Source organism: Coenobita brevimanus, chromosome 108 (genome assembly GCF_032717465.1).
Source record: "Coenobita brevimanus isolate Jiangsu-jjx chromosome 108, ASM3271746v2, whole genome shotgun sequence".
In the NCBI taxonomy this organism is placed as follows: Eukaryota; Metazoa; Arthropoda; class Malacostraca; order Decapoda; family Coenobitidae; genus Coenobita; species Coenobita brevimanus.
In genome coordinates, this window is record NC_137061.1 from 11523592 (window position 1) to 11544161 (window position 20570).

At 42.3% G+C, this 20570-nt stretch overlaps 1 protein-coding gene across 1 annotated transcript in view; it reads right to left on the minus strand.

Moving 5' to 3' along the window:
- LOC145417010 (beta-alanine transporter-like) overlaps window positions 1-16720 on the minus strand; it is a 38762-nt gene extending 22042 nt beyond the window's left edge. The window contains exons 1-3 of the mRNA XM_080285857.1: window positions 16608-16720; window positions 14687-14889; window positions 14230-14332 (exon numbers count right to left, since the gene is read on the minus strand). Coding sequence (XP_080141983.1) covers window positions 14230-14332; window positions 14687-14889; window positions 16608-16720 — 419 coding nt within the window. The remainder of the gene's footprint in view (window positions 1-14229; window positions 14333-14686; window positions 14890-16607) is intronic.
- Between the last annotated feature and the right edge of the window lie 3850 nt (window positions 16721-20570).

The following is a 20570-nucleotide window of genomic DNA, read 5'->3' on the forward strand; positions in this document are numbered from 1 at the left end:
AACAAATATACGTTAGCAAAATCACAAAGTTTCATCATATCTCAACATCTTTCAACAAGTTCTTTACTCAGGTTGTTATTCAGATCATGTGGAGAGAGTGGAGATTAAGAGACTGACTACATGAGGGGGAGGGGAGGGAAGAGGGATGGGTTGGAGAGGTGCATGAGCTAGGAAGTGTCATTTGAGGAGAGAGCAGCTTGATGGCGGACAGGGTGACATGGAGACGATTGTTTTGTGGCCACCCCTTCCGAAATTAAGGCGCTGGCTGTAAATAAATAGATAGGTTATTCAGGTATGCTGTGCCTTTTGAGGCTCCAAAAAGGATTAGTTCTTAATCTCAGCGCTATAAAAAGAAAAAACAAATTGCAATTTCTCCAAATAATTTTTTCCATTTACCCTTTTCAAGCTGTAAAAAAAAGTCAAATACAGACAGCCTAGCACAGCAGCAAAATGTATTGGCTGACGAGCTTGTGCTTATGCGCATGTGAGCATATACTGAAAATAATTCTGTCCGTTATATAGAACTAAAATTAAGAGCTTCAAAAAAATGGACTATTCTTTTAATTTTGTAATTTTTTTTACTGTAAATAGAATCACCAATTATACACATATATATATATATATATATATATATATATATATATATATATATATATATATATATATATATATATATATACGGAACAGAGAAAGATAATGTACACTTTAAGTGAGAATACTAAAAATCACTACTGTCCCGTAAAGTTCCAGGTTCAAAACAAAAGAGTTAGGTAAAATTACAAGTTAAAGTTTAATGCTCAAACTAACAACAAAACATTCAGGACTCATAAGGATAATGTAATGGCAAAAAACAGGTTAAATATATGGGTAACTGCAATAGCCTCTATTAATACGAAATTAGCATGAGTAAATTTATCTAAGTCAGCCCTGATAAAATGAAATACCAGATAATACTCAGTGAATGCAAGATATATTATTACAGATACAAAATATTATTAATAAGGGCTGACACCTAAAACACATGAATCACAAAAACATTACTAGGCCTAAGAATTAACACCTTACGCTACACAGTACAAGAAAAAATGCAATAACAGTTATACTCAAATTACACAGCTGCTAGATGGTTGGAAACTTCCTGAGCACTCACAATAATAACAACTGTACAAGGGAGGACAGAGATGTGAACAAAATGAGGAGTAGATCTAAGTGGCAATAATGCAGAGACTGAGCTCATTATATAAGGGCCGGCAGAGCTTGATACAACTTGTAAGAAGGACGCGCAAATGAAGCCATGGGGACAAAGAGTTGACAATCCTGCTCTGAACAACAGAAAGAACGACTTACTCTACTATAAGGGAGGAGGGGGGGAGTGAGGTAGAACACGCTCGTGATCAAACATGCAGCATACTGTACGTTAGAATTACACAAAGGATGATGAAATCATAGGCTATGTAACACCTCCCCACAAAGAAAAAGAAATTTACAAAGGAAATTTCTTATTACTCTAAAACAATCTGTCTAAAGTCTAGATAAGCAATCTGCAATAACATTTTCTTTCCCCTTGACATGTTGTATGTCTAATGAATACTCCTGAAGAAGTAGACTCCATCTTGTCAATCTCTGATTTTTATCTTTAAACTTACTAAGGAATTTCAGTGGGTTATGATCGGTATAAATGACTATGGGGTCAAAACCAGAACACAAATAAAATGAAAAATGCTGTAAACCCAAAATCAAGGCCAAAAGCTCTTTCTCAATAGTTGAGTAGTTCTTTTGAGGTGGAGTGAACTTCTTACTGTAATAAGATACAGGATGTTCAATACCCTGATCATCCTCTTGCAGCAAAACAGCCCCAGCTCCTGTATCACTTGCATCAACAGCCATCTTAAAAGGCTTAGCAAAATTTGGAGTAGCGAGCACTGGCTGACTTAATAGGATAGCTTTAAGTTTGTTGAAAGAGGATTCACAGTTATCGGTCCAGACAAATTTAACTCCCTTTTTCAGTAGGTCTGTAAGTGGTGATACAAGAATTGAAAAGTTAAGAACAAATCTCCTGTAATAACCTACCATTCCCAAAAATCTTTGTAGCTCTTTCCTACTTTTAGGTCTGGGAAGATCACTTATAACCTGAACCTTAGCTCCTGGTGGTGCAACATGTCCATCACCAATTACGTACCCAAGGTACTGAACTTTAGCTTGACCAAACTCACACTTTGATAAATTAGCTACAAGATTAGCCTGAACCAAACGCTCAAGAAATTTACTGACATGGCATAGGTGATCTTTCCAGTTGTCACTGAAGATTAATACATCATCAATATAAACAACACACCCTGCCAAACCCTCTGTTACAACATTCATGAGCTTCTGAAATGTGGCTGGTGCATTCTTCATACCATATGGCATTACAGAACATGCAAAAGTCTTTCCTAGTGTTACAAAACATGAGATCTCCCTAGCACGTACAGTCATAGGTACTTGCCAGTATCCCTTTAACAAATCAAACTTACTTATGTACCTAGCCTTTCCGATCTTGTCTATGCAATCTTCCACGCGAGGGAGAGGGTAAGTGTCTGTTTTGGTTATCTGATTAACACGTCTGTAGTCAATGCAAAGCCGCTGTGACCCACCTGGCTTAGGGACTAGAGTGACAGGAGAACTCCACTCGCTCTGACAGGGCTCAATCATCTTGTGGTCCAACAGGTAGCCAACCTCCTTCTGGATGAGAGGAACTTTCACTGGGTTCACACGGTAAGGAGGCAATTTAATTGGCTTTGTGTCTCCAACATCGACATCATGCATCAACACAGTGGTTCTTCCTGGAGTGGCACGGAACACTTGCGGGTACTCCTGCAGTAATGCCGAAAACTCCTGCCTTTCCTCGGGAGCTAGATGAGAAAGCTTAGTCTGGGGATCATTCATGATATCAGGATTCTTCCCCAAACTATCACTCAGGCTCATGCTGCATGGGAGAACTTCACTTGCAGACTCGGGTGGAACAGCTACAGTGCAGACTGGGTTATTTTCGTCCCTCCTGTGATATAACTTTAGCATGTTGATGTGACAAAGTTGCTTGTTCTTTCTACGATCTGGTGTGGCGATGACATAGTTGACATCACTGAGTTTCTTCTCCATGAAATAAGGACCACTAAACTTGGCTTGAAGAGGTTGCCCATGCACTGGTAGCAGAACCAAAACCTGATCTCCTGGCTGAAAGTGGCGTAACCTGGACTTCTTATCTTACCAAGTCTTCATCTTCTCCTGAGCAGCTCCTAAATTCTCTCTCGCCAGCTGTAAAGCAGTGGACAGCCGTTCTTTGAACTTCATCACATACTCCAGCAGGTTGACGTCATCTTCCTCCGACAGCCAGCATTCCTTGAGTAGCTTAAGGGGTCCTCTTACTTCATGGCCAAACAGTAGTTCAAAGGGTGAGAAACCCAGTGATTCATTTGGAGATTCTCTTGCGGCAAATACAACGAATGGAAGACCTTTATCCCAGTCTTTCTGATGTTCCAAACAGTATTTCTTCAGCATCGATTTGAATGTTTGATGATATCTCTCCAACGCTCCCTGGGTCTGGGGATGGTAAGCTGAAGACGTGATCTGGGTGATGCCCAACTCTTTCAGAGACTGCTTGAAAACATTTGACATGAAATTACTTACCTGGTCTGACTGAACCTCCTTGGGCAGACCAAACTTTGTGAAGAACCCTAGCATTTCCTTAACCACGTTCTTTGCTGAGATATTTCTAAGTGGAATGGCTTCAGGATAACGAGTAGCCATATCAATCAGGGTCAACACATAAGAAATTCCTGAAGAAGTCTTAGGAAGAGGGCCCACAATATCCACCAACACACGGGTGAATGGCGCCTCAAAAGGAGGAATGGGAACTAGAGGTGCAACCTTTTCGGTCTGATTACACTTCCCCACAACTTGACAGGTGTGACAAGACTTACAATACCAGGAAACATCCCTGAAGATACCTGGCCAGTAGAAGTGTTTCAAAATGCGTGCCACAGTCTTTCTCATTCCAAGGTGTCCTGCCAAACTGGAATCATGAGCCACTCTAATGATATCCTGTCTACAAACACGAGGGATGACAACTTGATGTACAACCTCCCATTCACAGTCGGCTGATGCTGTTGGGGGGTCTCCACTTCCTCATAAGTACTCCTGACTTTATATAATAACAAGTAGAAGCACCAGCTGACTCTTCCTCACTGCAAGCAGAGTTAGCTAGACCTTTCAACTCAGGGTCAGCAACCTGCAACTCAACCAACTCTTGACGAGACAAATTATCAACCCTACGGGGTACTGCCTCATCTGGTGAGTGGTCCAAATTAGCAAGAAAAGTGTCAGCTAGGATAACATCATCATCATCATTATCCTCTAAGTCACCAGTAACTTTAGACTTAGCCCTAGTGACAGCACATGCAGGGAACACATCAGGGACATCACAATCCTGGGACGCAGCCACTGGCTCACTAGACAACTGAGGAGCTGGACACACTTAACTTTCATCAATATCATTTCCAAGTAAGAAAGTTACACCTGACATTGGGAGTGTCTCAACCAACCCAACCATAACAGAACCATTAACAAAACCAGACTCTAAATTCACTCTGCACAGAGGGACAGAGAAGTAATTATTCCCTACACCTTGTAAGATTACAGTTTCATCAGAGGAATTAACATTAGAGCCTAGAACACTGGTCAGCATAAGGGATTGGCAAGCACCTGTATCACGATATATTTTAACTGATTTCCTGTCATTACTGTCCAGAGGACTGACAAAACCATCAGACAGGAAATTAGCACATGAACTCTTGAGAGTGTCACCCACGTTACTGCTCAAAAGAGGAGCTTCATCATGAGGATTTAATTTACCCCTCAAAGCAGGTTCAGTTAACTCAGTTAAAGAATTCTGGGAACTCTCAAGGGTGGACACTAGACCAATTGACTGAATATTTAACCCACGGCGTCCCGTCGACGTACTTCCACGTCCTCACGTTATGTCACAGCCAATCCCGTCGACGTACTTCAACGTCCTGCAATTGCAAGGTTCATAATTTCCACAATTTTCAAAATTCGCACGAGATTTTCGATTCGCCCACGTACCCAAGCCTCCCCTACCTGCTGCCAGGCGGGCAGCGTCCTAGACCCCGCGTGACCCGTGCTCGCCCTTGTCTCGGTCACTCACCTGCTAGCAGTGACCCAGATCAGACATGGCACGGAAAGGTCTCTCAGACGAGGAAATTGCATCCACCCTGGAAGCCTTCACTGGAGATAGTGATTCTCCACTCGACGATGATGTGGTAGATCGCGATTACGTCCAGCCAGAGGAAGAAATAAGTAGCAGTGATGAGGAGGTCCCTTCGCCCCGAAAAACGCGGTATGTGACATACCGTAAGGCAAGGGAAGGCCAGCCTGCTCCCCAACCACGTGCATGGCTATCTCTCCATCCCGAATCTGATGAGGACGAGGATGAGGACAATGAGGATGACGGCGGCTTAGGACGTGATATCGCCGCGTGGTTGGGAAAAGAAAAAATATCACCACGAGGATCAGAAGGTGGGGCGAGAAGACATATAAGGTATGGTGAAAGTCTTTTGTCTGGGGAAGTGGAAAGTGGTGTGGTGGGATTGCTGGGTGAAAGGGAAAGTGTTGTGGCGGCAGCGCGGGTTGAAAGTGAGAGTGGTGTGGGGGTAGTGCGGGGTGAAGGGGCAAGTGGTGTGAGGGAGGCAGCACAAGCACGTGGTGCACGTAGGCCTAGGGGAGAGGAGGTGGAGCCACTCCCCAGCACTTCTTTCGCCCCAGAATATTCCCAAACTTCCTCCCCACAGCCCCAGGATGTGGGGAAAGGAAAGAAAGGGAAGGGAAAGGGTAAAGGAAAAGGGAGAGGGAAGAGAAGTGCGAGTGATGAGAGGCGCCGCTTTCCACCTCCCCAACCTCCCCCACCACCCTCACCTCCCCACCCTGACGAAGGGGACGATGGGGACGTGGCTGGAGACGGTGGTGTCACGTGGAACTGGGAAGATGGGAGTAATTTTACTCCCATCATTCACCCTTTCACTGAGGAGTGGCGGTCTGGTTGCACGGCTCCAGGTGTGAATGCAGGTTCGTCTAGGGTGGATTTTTTCCACTTGTTCTTTGGTGAGGCGTTTGTGGGGCGCATAGTTGAACAGACTAATATCTTTTCACAATCACAGCACCGTGAAAGTGAACGTTTGGGAACCACGAGCAGGCATTCCCAACAGTATGACTATCCTGTTACAATTTCAGAGATGTTCCTATTTTTGGCCCTGGTTCTCTTGATGGGTGTGGTAAGGAAAAACCAAATTCCTGCCTACTGGACAAGTGACCCAATCATCCTCACACCTTTCTTTGGAAAGGTGATGAGTCGTAACCGATTTCAGTATATTCTCGGCCGCCTCCACTTTTTTGATGCAGAAGATCCAGCCAATGCAAATAACACAGATAAAATGAGGAGAATTAGGCTGGTATTTGATCATTTACGGGAAATGTTCCGCTCCTCATTTTATCCCTACAGAGACCTCGTCATAGACGAGAGTCTTATGTTGTGGAGAGGCAATATTTCCTTAAGGCAGTACATACCCAGCAAGAGACACCGTTTCGGGTTCAAGATCTTTGTTATGTGTGACTGTAAGACTGGTTATGTGCAAGACATAGTCTTGTACACGGGCGCACAGACAGATATAACAGGAGATCGGAGTATAGGACTCTCTGGGGCCGTGGTGAAGACAGTGATAGAAGAGTACCTTCATCGTGGTCATGTGTTGTACCTGGACAACTGGTACACTAGCTCTCTTCTCGCTAGGTTCCTCCACCAACACGACACCGGAGTCTGTGGTACAGTCAAGAGAAACCGTCGCCATATGGTCAAGATAAGGAGGAATTTGACAAGAACGAGGTGGTTTTCTTCCAGGCCAATAACATCCTTGCCACCCTGTGGAACCACAACAGGGAAGTTTGCCTCCTATCAACTGTTCACAGCCCCCTGATGCACCACACAGACTCCGTGGATCACCGTAGCGAGAGGAGGCGCAAAGTATGGAAACCCGAGTCTGTACTGGACTATAATCTGAACATGAGGCAAGTTGATCAGTCAGACTCGATGATTTCAAGTGTTGACTGTGCCAGGACCACGATGAAGTGGTACAAGAAACTCTTTTTCCACTTGCTCGACATCACGGTCCTGAACGCCCACTACCTGCACGCAATGACCACCGGAGCATCCGAGACCTTTGAGGGGTTTGTGAGGGAGCTGGCACGTGAAATAATCGCCAAGCATGCCCAGGATAGACCCACACACCGCACCCGCACCCCCATGGCTGCTCAGACTCCCCTACGTCTTGCAGGACGCCACTATCCCAGCGCAATCCCTTCTGACCCAAACCGTCGTAAACCCCAGCGTCGCTGCCATGTATGTAAGCACTCAACAGTCAGACCATCCACTCAGAGAAAAGACACAAGGTACGAGTGTGTCGAGTGCAATGTTGCGTTGTGCCTTCAGCCTTGTTTCAAGGAGTATCATAATTTCCTACACTACTGAAACTGTGTGGGAAGGCAAAATGACGCTCATTATAATGGTAAGGCCAGTCAGTAGGTGCTAAGTCAAATATAAAGTTGAAACGGGTGTTATTTTTTCAGAAAAGTAATGTATAAGTTGAGAATTAGTGTAAGTTGAAAGAATTGATATCAAAACTACACCCACTGTGTAAATCTGCGAAAATATGACGCTCAGTATAACACTCTGGTCAGTAAATATGTGATAGCAAGGAAATAAAGTGGAAACGGGTGTAATGTTAGCATGAATAAAACGTATAAGTTGAACAATAGTGTAAGTTGTAATAACTGATGTCACGAGTACACCCACATTCTGGTCAGTAAGTATGTGATAGGAATTATATAAAGTGGAATTTGTTGTAATGTTAGTAGTAAGGTATTTTATAAGTTGAATACCAGTGTAAGATGAAACAAATGATATCGCGATAACACTCCCTGTATAAGTACGCGCTAATATGACGCTCAGTTCCATCGTAAGTTCTGAAATTATGTGATATCAATTATATCAAGTGTAAACATGTGCAATGTTAGTGGAGAATTATTATATAAGTACAAAAATAGGTTGTAAGTTGAAATAGTTGTCATAGCGACTTCACCGTGTGTGTTATTATGCACTATTATTACACTATATATTTACGTAAGGCCTGAAATAATCTCAAAACAGTTCTATAAAGTTGAAAAGTGTATAATAATATTAGAAAAGTATTATGTAAGTAGAAAAAACACAATACGAGTTGAAACAACAGTCACAGCGAGTTCACTCACTACGTAAATAAGCGCTAACATTACGCTAAATGTTATCAAAAGGCCTGTGAATACGTAAAAACAGTTCAATAAAATGTAAAATGGTATAATGTTATTGTAGAAGTATTATGTAAGTAAAAAAAATGATATGTATCATGATTTTAGAATGTTAGCGATTCATCGTGACCAAGTTGCCCGATTTTGCTCGTTTCGCACGATGGTACAATGCTTATTTCTGCTCTATTTTTGTATAAAATCCAATATACTCTTTTATCACATGTTTTTATGTTTGCAATAAATACATATCTACTTACTTTCATTGGTTTCCCAGACTTATAATACCATAGAAAACGTTAGAGGCTCAGACCGCCTACAGAGAACACGGGGCCAGGTGGGACCAAGGCATACCTGGTTAGGGTAATTATGGACCCCGGGGAACAATTTCTTTGTCACTGACCATTGTTTCTGACCAAAAGCGAAAGTTTTAGCAAAAAAAAAAAAGGGTCGAAAAATGGTCGGGATTGGGGGGTACCAGTGGTCAAAAAGTGATCGGGACGGGGCGGGTTAAAGACTCCTTTTTGTTCACATCACGCTGTCTCCTGAAACATTTCTCCGTAGTATGACCAAGCTTACTACAATAAGTACATTTACTTTTCTGAAATCTAGTGGTGGAGCTGGTATTTACTTCCTGAGAAACATCATCTTTATTCTCTTTCCTGTTACCCGTACTCTGAGTAGAGGCAACGTACTTACTCTCAGCTTTCCCTTTTTCTTTAGAATATCTCTTGTAAGTGAGGACATATTCATCAGCTAAAACTGCAGCATCAGACAAATTATCTATTCTTCTCTTATCAAGATATAGGCTTACATCTTTACTAATACACCTTTTGAAGTCCTCCAGCAAAATCATCTGCTTAAATTTGTCAAAATCAGAATCCACTTTCTTAGAATTTAACCACTGCTCTAACAGATCTTCTTTGATTTTTGCATACTCAACATGGGATTGCTTATCTTTCTTATAAGTTGTCCTAAATTTTACTCTATAGGCTTCAGGAACAAGCTCATAGGCCTTAAGAATCAAGCTCTTAACTACATCATAATTATCAGATTGATCCTGAGGCAAAGATGCGTAAGTTACTTGAGCTTTACCGGTGAGAACAGTTTGAAGGAGTACTGGCCAATACTTTTTGGGCCAATTAAAACCTGTAGCTACCCTCTCAAACAACTGAAAATACTTTGTTAAATCAGATTCATTAAAAGGAGGGACAAGTTTAACATTTTTAGCCACATCAAAATCATCAGAGCTAGATGATCCAGTTCCACCTTGTTTCATGCGGTACTCATGGTCTGCCTGAATCCTAGCAAGTTCAACTTGTGCCTGAGACTCAGCCTCCTTAGCACGAGCCTGAAACTCAGCTTCCTTAACACGAGCCTCCTGCAGAGCTAGCTGTAACTTAGCTATTTCAATATGCGTTTGCTCATTTGGAGGTGTTACATTAAACAAGCTTTTATTAATCAAGCCAACAATTTGATCTTTAGAATGATGAGAGTGAACTGCAATTCCCAATTGCTGAGCAACAAGCTTAAAGTCATTCTTTGTTCTGTTTTCTACATCACACACTGTTTGCACATTTGACAAAAAATCTTTGGCTTCATCAAGAGTAGTAATAGTAGACATCATGAATAAATCAGTCACAAAATATCAAGCAATATCCTTATGATAATATCCTGAATATCTTGGCGAGGTCGCCAAATTTATGTTACGGAACAGAGAAAGATAATGTACACTTTAAGTGAGAATACTAAAAATCACTACCGTCCCATAAAGTTCCAGGTTCAAAACAAAAGAGTTAGGTAAAAGTACAAGTTAAAGTTTAATGCTCAAACTAACAACAAAACATTCAGGACTATCTATCTATCTATCTATCTATTGCCAGACGCCTCAATCCCGTTTGGGGTGGCCACAAACAAATCGCCTCCAAGTCGCCCTGTCCCCCGCCATTTCACTCCCCTGCTTCCAGCTCACACCCCCCTCTCTCATATACCTCTCCACCCCATCCCTCCATCTCATCCTCGGCCTCCCCCTCCCTCTTTCCCCCTCCACCTCACTCACATACACTCTCTTCGTCAGTCTTTCACCCTCCATCCTCTCCACATGGCCAAACCACCTCAGTGTGTTCCTCATAACGCTTCCTATCACATCCACATCAACACCACAATGCTTCTTTATATCCTCATTCGTCAGCCTGTCTCTCCATGTGACTCCACAGGCTCCTCTTAAATAACTCATTTACACTGCTCTCACTCTTGACTTGTGTCCTTCCAACAACGTCCAAGCTTCACTTCCGTACGTTAGAGTTGGTATCACAATACTGTCATGTAGTAACTTTTTCACTTCCATGCTCACTTCCCTGTTTCTTTCCACTGCTTTCAAAGAACCAGCAACCTTTCTTCCCTGCTGTACCCTTTCAAGCACTTCACCCTCCAAACCTCCATCCTTACTCATCACACTACCCAAGTACTTAAACGTACTCACACTTTCCGATTCCTCACCATCCAACCTCGCTGTACATTCACTGACTTCACCTCTCTCAAAGACCATCACTTTACTCTTCCCTACATTCACCTTTAGATTCCGTTTCTTACACACTCTCCCAAACTCATCCACCAAGCCTTGCAGCTCTCCTTCGTCTTCACTCAACAACACAGTATCATCTGCAAACAACAGTACAGGGAGTTTCCAAACACTATCCTCTCTCACCAGGGCCACTCCAACATCCACTACCCTACCTTGTACCTCTTTTATTACCCCATCCATGTACAGATTGAACAACCATGGAGACATGACACATCCCTGTTTCAACCCAACCTTCAAAGAGAAAAATTCACTTAGATCACCATCCACACGCACTGCAGCCTTCGCACCATCGTACATACTCTTCACAGCATTCAACAACTTTCCATCTACTCCATATATTCTTAACACTTTCCACAATCCTTGTCTATCCACCCTGTCATATGCTTTCTCCAAATCCATGAATGCCGCATACAACTTCTTTCCCTTCTCTAGAAACTTTTCCACTAAAGATCTGAGAATGAATATCTGATCTACACAACGTCGTCCCTTCCTAAAGCCTCCCTGTTCTTCTCTAACTAATTTCTCTGTTCTTTCTCTAACTCTGTCAATAAGTATCCTACCATACACTTTTCCTATTATACTAAGAAGACAAATGCCCCTATGGTTACCACACACTTCTTTTTCCCCTTTTCCTTTGTACAAGGGAATAATTATACCTGACTTCCAATCCTCCGGGACTCTACCTTCCTCCCAGGCCAATCTGCACATCTTCCACATCCATTCTACTACTATCTCTCCCCCATGCTTCAGCATTTCACCACACACTCCATCAATTCCTGGGGCTTTCCCCGATTTAACTTTCTTCATTGCTTCCACAACTTCTATCCTACTGATTTCTTCCTGTCTTCTCACCTCCCTCCTTCTCCCAGCCATTCCCCAGCCACTTATACTCGCATTACTTCCATCCTCTACGTTCAACAATTCCTTAAAGTGTTCTCTCCATCTGCTCACTTTTTCTCCCTTCTCCACTAGTAATCTACCATTTTTATCTTTCACTCCCCTGCTAACCTCACTTCCACCCTGTCTTACTCTTTTCACCTCTCTCCAGAACATTTTCTTACAGTCCCTCCACTTTACACTCAAATTTCTTCCAAATTCCTCATCCACTCTCTTCTTACTCTCTCTTACTAATCTTTTCACCTCTCTCTTCCTTTCTACATATAACTCTCTCTTCCGCCTCTCAACCTCTTCCACGCCCCTATTTCTCATCCATTCATTGTATGCTTTCTTCTTTTGTGCCACAGCCTGTTTCACCTCTTCAGTCCACCACGCTGTTCCTTGCACCCCCCTCCGTCTTCTCTTCCTTCCACACACCACATCACATGCTGCACATATTTCTTCTGTAAATATTCTACACACACCTTCCACGTCTCCCATCTACTCCAATTCATATTTGCCCAATCGTTCCTCCACTTCTCTCTTATACTCTGCCTTTTTCTCATCCTCCTGTAGCCTTTCCACTCTCCTTGCAACTACTCCTTCCTCTCGTCTTTCCCTTCTTCTATTCCTCCAACTTTCTTGTACTTTAATTCTGGCCATCACCAAGTAGTGGTCAGAAAGTCCACTCCCCCAACCTCTATACACTCTCGCATCCATTACACATCTTCGCATCCTTTCATCCACACACACATAATCAATCATTGCCTTCCTTTCATTCAGTTCACCACCCACTCTTCTCATCACTCGCCATGTATACCTGTGAATCATTTTATGCCTGAAGAGGGTATTGGCTATCACCAACCCCCTCCCAGCACAAATGTCCACTAACGCACTCCCATTCTCATCTATCTCAGCAGGCACACCCCACTCACCAACTATTCCATCCACCTTCACATTCCCAACTTTACCATTCATATCACCAATCAAAAACACTCTCTCATTCCTTCCAAACTTTTCCATGCACACTTCTACATTTGTCCAGAACTCTTCTCTCACTCTTCTAGCACGATCTTGCGTTGGCGCATACACACACACAATCGCCCACATTTGTATTCCAACTTTCAACTTTACCCACACAATCCTTGACCCAACTGATCCACACTGTCTTATGCTCCTCTTCCATCTTTTACTCACAACTATACATACTCCTTCCTTTGCCCTCTCATTCTCACCTACTCCTGCACATATACCCCATCCATACTCCCATTCTCTCACACTTTCTCCTCTCCATTTTGTTTCAGTTATTCCACATACATCCACTTTCGCATCCTCAAGCACCTGGACAATCTCTCTTTCACCTCATCATTCGCTCCCCTTACATTCCAGGTTCCAATTACAATGTCCTTTGTCCGGTCCTTGGTCGTCATCGTTTGGTCAGTCCTTGTCCGAGGCTTATTGTTTGTTTGTTTTAGTTAGTTGTTTTCCGGGGAGGGGCACTAACCCTCCGCCAACCCTTTTAGTCGCCTTTTACGACAAACAGGGATACTGAGGGAGTATTCTTGAAAACCCCCCTACCCCCAGGACTCATAAGGATAATGTAATGGCAAAAAACAGGTTAAATATATGGGTAACTGCAATAGCCTCTATTAATACGAAATTAGCATGAGTAAATTTATCTAAGTCAGCCCTGATAAAATGAAATACCAGATAATACTCAGTGAATGCAAGATATATTATTACAGATACAAAATATTATTAATAAGGGCTGACACCCAAAACACATGAATCACAAAAACCTTACTAGGCCTAAGAATTAACACCTTACGCTACACAGTACAAGAAAAAATGCAATAACAGTTACACTCAAATTACACAGCTGCTAGATGGTTGGAGACTTCCTGAGCACTCACAATAATAACAACTGTACAGGGGAGGACAGAGATGTGAACAAAATGAGGAGTAGATCTAAGTGGCAATAATGCAGAGACTGAGCTCATTATACAGGGGCCGGCAGAGCTTGATACAACTTGTAAGAAGGACGCGCAAATGAAGCCATGGGGACAAAGAGTTGACAATCCTGCTCTGAACAACAGAAAGAACGACTTACTCTACTATAAGGGAGGAGGGGGGGAGTGAGGTAGAACACGCTCGTGATCAAACATGCAGCATACTGTACGTTAGAATTACACAAAGGATGATGAAATCATAGGCTATGTAACAATATATATATATATATATATATATATATATATATATATATATATATATATATATATATATATATATATATATATATATATATATATGCACTTGGCGATGGTGTAGTGGTGACGGTGATAGTGGTGGCATTGATAATGATGGTGATGGTGGTGATTTACCTGGTATTGGAAGGCACTGAGGTGTTGTCCAGAGTGCAGTAGAAGGCCATGGGGGCGCTGAAGAGTGTGGTGCCCAGGATGTGTATAGCTTCCACTATCTGAACTGTGGACATGCTAATATAAGCAACATGAGGCTGGGGAGATTAGAGATTACGTAGCACCTATTCATATGCGATTTATTCTGGACATTGTTCATCCATATCCCTTTATATGTTACTGATACACACCAAGTAGATATCATAGCGGAAAAATTGACATACAAGTAATAGTAGTAGTAGCAGTAGCAGCAGCAGCAGTAGTAGTAGTAGCAGCAGCAGCAGTAGTAGTAGTAGTAGCAGCAGCAGTAGTAGTACAATTATTATTATTATTTTTGTCCAGTTATGGGCATAGACCTAATGCTCCGTTCCCTGAGGCTCGGTAGTGCTACCCGCCCCAGCCCTTCCATGTGGCCACTCACCGAAGATGGCGACACAGAAGAGAGGAGCCTGCCACCACCCAAACCCCACGGCGTCCAGCACCTCCTCCACCCTCTCATCTGACTTCTTCTCCTCGCCTTCCTCCTTCCCCTGTACATCACTGCTCTGGTCTTCTCGGGACTCTAGTGGTATCGCCCTCACATCATAGTTCTTCGTTGCACACACCTTTGCAACCATGGTGTCACTGCAACAGAAATACAATGATGCGACTTGAACTGCAACTGTAGTCACTGCAAGGGAAAGGTATTGATTATGCTGTTGTTAGTACTGTAGTTATGGTGTCACAGCAGAAGAAATTGTATTGTGTGTGTGTGTGTGTGTGTGTGTGTGTGTGTGTGTGTGTGTGTGTGTGTGTGTGTGTGTGTGTGTGTGTGTGTGTACCTATGACAACCAAACAATCACTACAGGGGAAATGTTATGGTGTCTCCTGTTGTTTGTATAATGCGCAGAAGAGGCTGAGTGTGTTAATACAAAACTCAGACTTCAGTAAGAAGGCTCCCTAGCACCTCTTCTTTAGCGATTTATTTCCCAAACTTCCTATTAACATCCTCATCGTTAGTCATACCCTTTTAATATCGACATAGAGTGCATGAATAACATACAAGAATATAGCAACGGGGCAGAATTAGAAATAAACCGGTAAGGAAGAGGTGTTAAGTACGCTTCCTAACCACATGAGAATACCGCCCCTTATCTCACAGACCCTCGGCACACACAGTATTGCAACACTGACCTTACTGCAGTTTGTATTGCAACCACAGTGTCATTACAACAGAAATATTATGATCACCGTTGTTGCAATGAAAACAATGTGTGATTTTTCCTCTTGCAACCAGTGTCATTGCAGGAGTGATTTTTCCTCCTGCAACCAGCATCATTGGAAGGGTGATTTTTCGTACTGTAACCGGTGTCACTGCAAGGGTGATTTTCCGTCTTGCAATCAGTGTCATTGCAAGGGTGATTTCTCGTCTTGCAACCAGTGTCATTGCAGGGGGCCATTGCAAGGGTGATTTTCCGTCTTGCAATCACTGTCATTGCAAGGGTGATTTTTCCTCTTACAACCACACTGTCATTGCAAGAGTGATTTTTTTTTGCAACCAGTGTCATTGCGACGATGATTTTTCTTCATGCAACCACAGTGCCTTTGTCCTTTTCTTGCAACCAGTGTCATTGCAAAAGGAAATATTATGGCCCATGCTATTGTTAGTCTTGCAACCACAGTGTCATCGTAAGGGTGATTTTTCGTCTTGCAACCAGTGCCATTGCAAAGGGAAATATTATGGCGTATGTTATTGTTAGTGTTGCAACCATAGTGTCATTGCAAGATAATACTATGTGCTTCCTGCTGTTTGAATTATAATATCAACATCAGTAATCCCTTGCACTTTTTCCTTTGACAGTTTCCAACGTTATCTTCAGTTCAGAGATAAAGAATTGCAACCATTGTATTACTGCAAGGAATTGGTGTTGGTTTGTGGTGTTTCTATTGCCCCCTCACCCTCTCACACTCACTCTCTCACAGTCAGTTTCATTCTCAGTCTCACACGCACTCTCACACTGGGACACTCACACATACTCATTCCCACTCATTTTCATTCTCACTCACTCCTACACCCACTTACTCCTGCTCTCTCACACACTCACTATCACATTCACCCAGTCAGTCTTGTACTGCTTTTTCCTTACTCTCAATTTCTTTCACTTACTTTGTCACCCAGACTCATTTACACTCAGTTACTCTCACTCACTCTCACTCACTCATTCACGCTCACAATCACTTATTCACGCTCTCACTCACTCATTCACGCTCTCACTCACTCATTCACTCTCTCACTCACTCATTCACTCTCTCACTGTTACTCATTCTCGCTCTCACTCACTCATTCACTCTCTCACTGTTACTCATTCACGCTCTCACTCTCACTGTCACACCCCAGCTCTTGCTCCCAAAAGACTGCAAATTTTGAGATGGCATACAACAAAGCCACAGATGTTTTTGTTGATGCTTTGGCCATGTGTAGTTATTATGACATTCTGAGAGAGTTATAAAGGGGGGAGATACTGCAGTTAGGCTCTGTTAACTCCCAGACCCTTAAACTAAGTCAGCTACATGACATAACTATCATTACTTCGAAGACCACACGACTGGTATTTTTAGACAGCAAGAGGGTGAATTTCACACATAATATCTGGTTAATCTTCACTAATTGGTCAGCTTTCTTAACTCAGTGTGTTGGTTTATAGTTAATGCCAACAATTTTTTGTAATCCTAAATAGGTGCCATAATTTTCTTTAGTATAAAAAGATGCTCTCTGTTTCGTCAGATATATTAAATTTCTTTACAAACAATACAAACAAAACTTCGAGCATACAAAACTCATTTTTGTAATTCGACACACACACACACACACACACACACACACACACACCGCTCGCTGGTGCAGTGGTAACGTTCTCGCTTGCCATCTGGTAGACGGGAGTTCGCGCCTCGCTCAGGTTGCGAAAAGTTTCACTGACGAAGTGGGTGGTTACTGTCCCCCTTGAGCAAGGGGACGGGTGTGTGGGTGTGTGAAGGTCACAGCCTTGCCCTTAGATCGGACTATATGAGCTCTCAGCTCCCTTCCGGGAGGGTAAAAGCTGACGATCACGACCATCAAGTGATCCTGACCAACCCGGTGAATTACACACACACACACACACACACACACACAGACGTTAATATTTCTTGATTACAGTGTCTGTCATTTTACCCGATATTTTACACGTCTAAAAACACAAACGCTGTATAGTTCTAGCAGTTCGTGTATTATCTTGATAAATAATATAATAGGTAAATAAAAAATATTAATTTAAAAATGGGGAATAGGGATCACTAAAAAAGTAAACAAACAAGGAAGGATCGCTGGAGAGCATTCCAAACCAGCAAGGATTCAAGTAACGTTGACATGTAAACCCACAAATGCCTATTTTGACTCTTTACAAACTGTTAATACCAGAGTCCTAAGGGATTTGTGGGTTTACTTTGTCAACGTTACTTGAATCCTTGCTGGTTTTGCATGCTCTCCAGCGATTCTTCCTTGTTTTACTTTTTTTTTTTTTTTTTTTTTTTTAGCGATCCCTTTTCCCCATTTCTAAATTACCAATTTTTTATTTACCTAGTTAGCTTACTTTTTTATATAATCTGTTTATGAATTAAACATTCAAAATTCTTGCGTTTCAATTACCTTTAAAGCTTGTATGTTATGACACTAAACACTTGGCATTTTCTAATAATTTTCATTGCTATTGTGTTGTGGCTTTGCACATACTGATTGTTGGGTGTTATTTAAACTCTGGTCTTCACTTTGTTTACTATAGTTGTGAGGCTTCTTGCAGTGGACGTTGTTTCAGAATATCTATATTTTGCAAACTGATTAAACAAAGATAATTTTTAAGAAATTGCACTGAGTAAAATCTGAAACGCTATGTATTCAAACTGATTACAAGACAGAATAAAAATTTGCTGCTGTGTGCTTTGCACATTATTTGGCATAATAATGGGCATTTTTCTGTGAAATTGAAAATGCAACATTACTACATTAGTTACAGTAATAATTGATGTAGAAGGAACTTCTCGTGCCTCCCCCATGCCCTCTTCGTTCCATTCCTCTGCCTCTTCCTCATCCCCCTCCTCCATCTCCCTGCAGTTGACCCGTGAGATGGTTACTGTCACGATGAATTCCAATAATGTTGAAAAACTTATCCAAGTTTGGCGTACGTTCGCTTTAAGAAATGGTCACGATATCACAACGAAGTCACTTCCAATTAGAGCGCAAAGTACAAACCCGCGCTTTTCAGTTGTCTCACGTGACGTCTACACACAAGCCTGCTGGGACTTCAGGGATGAATTATAAAAAAGTTAAAGAATTGAGTTAAAAATTAATGTAATTGTGTAAAATCGCACCGGTGCGTGTTACTTCCGCAAAGACCCTTTCCCACAATGGCGCTTCATTGCCCGCTTAAGTAATGTACTAGCTAGGGTTTTACACTTACAAATCACGTAATACAATACAAAATTTAATATAGTCACGCTGCTATTGATGTACTATTAATACTTGATGACAATTCCGTACTTGAAAGGCTTCTCACGTGCTTGCAGTGGCGTAGAGGAATCGCTATGTATCCAGAAGGTGGATGATCATCTTTCCATTAGATGTTTTAAAATAGGTCATGGACACGCGCAGTGACCCATTAATTACGACTGGCTGGTTTTTATCCTGAAATAACGAATAGATTTTCTTGCAGATCTGTGACACTATAATATGAATAATAATATGAACAAACTGGTAAGTTTCGAATGTACCAAACTTTCTTATAACATTTCTTTTCCACATTATCAATGCTTGGGTGACTAAACTATTGAAAAAGAACCCTCTGGATATTGTTCAAGAATAAATTAGGTTTCTAAGATGGTTTTTAGGTGACTGTTCTGTTAGGGTTTTCAGCAAATTCCTGGGTGATCCAATGACAAATAAATGAATCTTTTATCATGAACCGGTCTCATCTAGTGCTGATAGTAATTATGTATCATTACAGAAACTCCCCGTACATGCCATAATTTCACTAATTACACACATCAAATGGTATTAGTCCTCATTATTACTTCACCAACAGCTACCAACCCTAAACACAAACTGACTCATGCAGCAACCACTACAAGAAAATAATCATCATTTAGTCTGGGTGCGTCCGGTTGAAGGACAGGGAGGTCAGAGGTCACCGGGAGTTTGGATTATGTCACCTAGAAGGAGATCCATTCTTGGTGTGTTTAAGAGTTTGTGGAGATGCGTAACGACCCACTTAACTTAAAAATGCATCCACTCGCTGATACCAAGCCTAACGCAGCTACACCTTACACTACCACACCTTACACTAGCACACCATACACCACCACACCTTACACCACCACACCTTACACTACCACACCTTACACTACCACACCTTACACCACCACACCTTACACTACCACACCTTACACCACCACACCTTACACTTACACACCTAACATCACCACACCTTACAATAACACACCTTACACCACAACATCTTACACTACCACACCTTACACCACCACACCTTACACTACCACACCTTACACTACCACACCTTACACTAACAAACCTTACACCACCACACCTTACAATAACACACCTTACACTACAACACCTTACACTAACACAGCTAACACCACCACACCTTACACTACCACACCCTACACTACCACACCTTACAATAACACACCTTACACTACAACACCTTACACTAACACAGCTAACACCACCACACCTTACACTACCACACCTTACACCACCACACCTTACACTACCACACCTTACACTACCACACCTTACACCACCACACCTTACACCACCACACCTTACACTACCACACCTTACACCACCACACCTTACACTACCCCACCTTACACTACCACACCTTACACCACCACACCTTACACTCCCACACCTTACACTAACACACCTTACACTACCACACCTTACACCACCACACCTTACACTACCCCACCTTACACCACCACACCTTACACTCCCACACCTTACACCACCACACCTTACACTACCACACCTTACACTAACACACCTTACACTACCACACCTTACACCACCACACCTTACACTCCTACACCTTACACTCCCACACCTTACACTACCACACCTTACACTAACACACCCTACACTTCCACACCTTACACTACCACACCTTACACTCCCACACCTTACACTAACACACCTTACACTACCACACCCTACACTACCACACCTTACACTACCACACCTTACACTACCACACCTTACACTATCACAC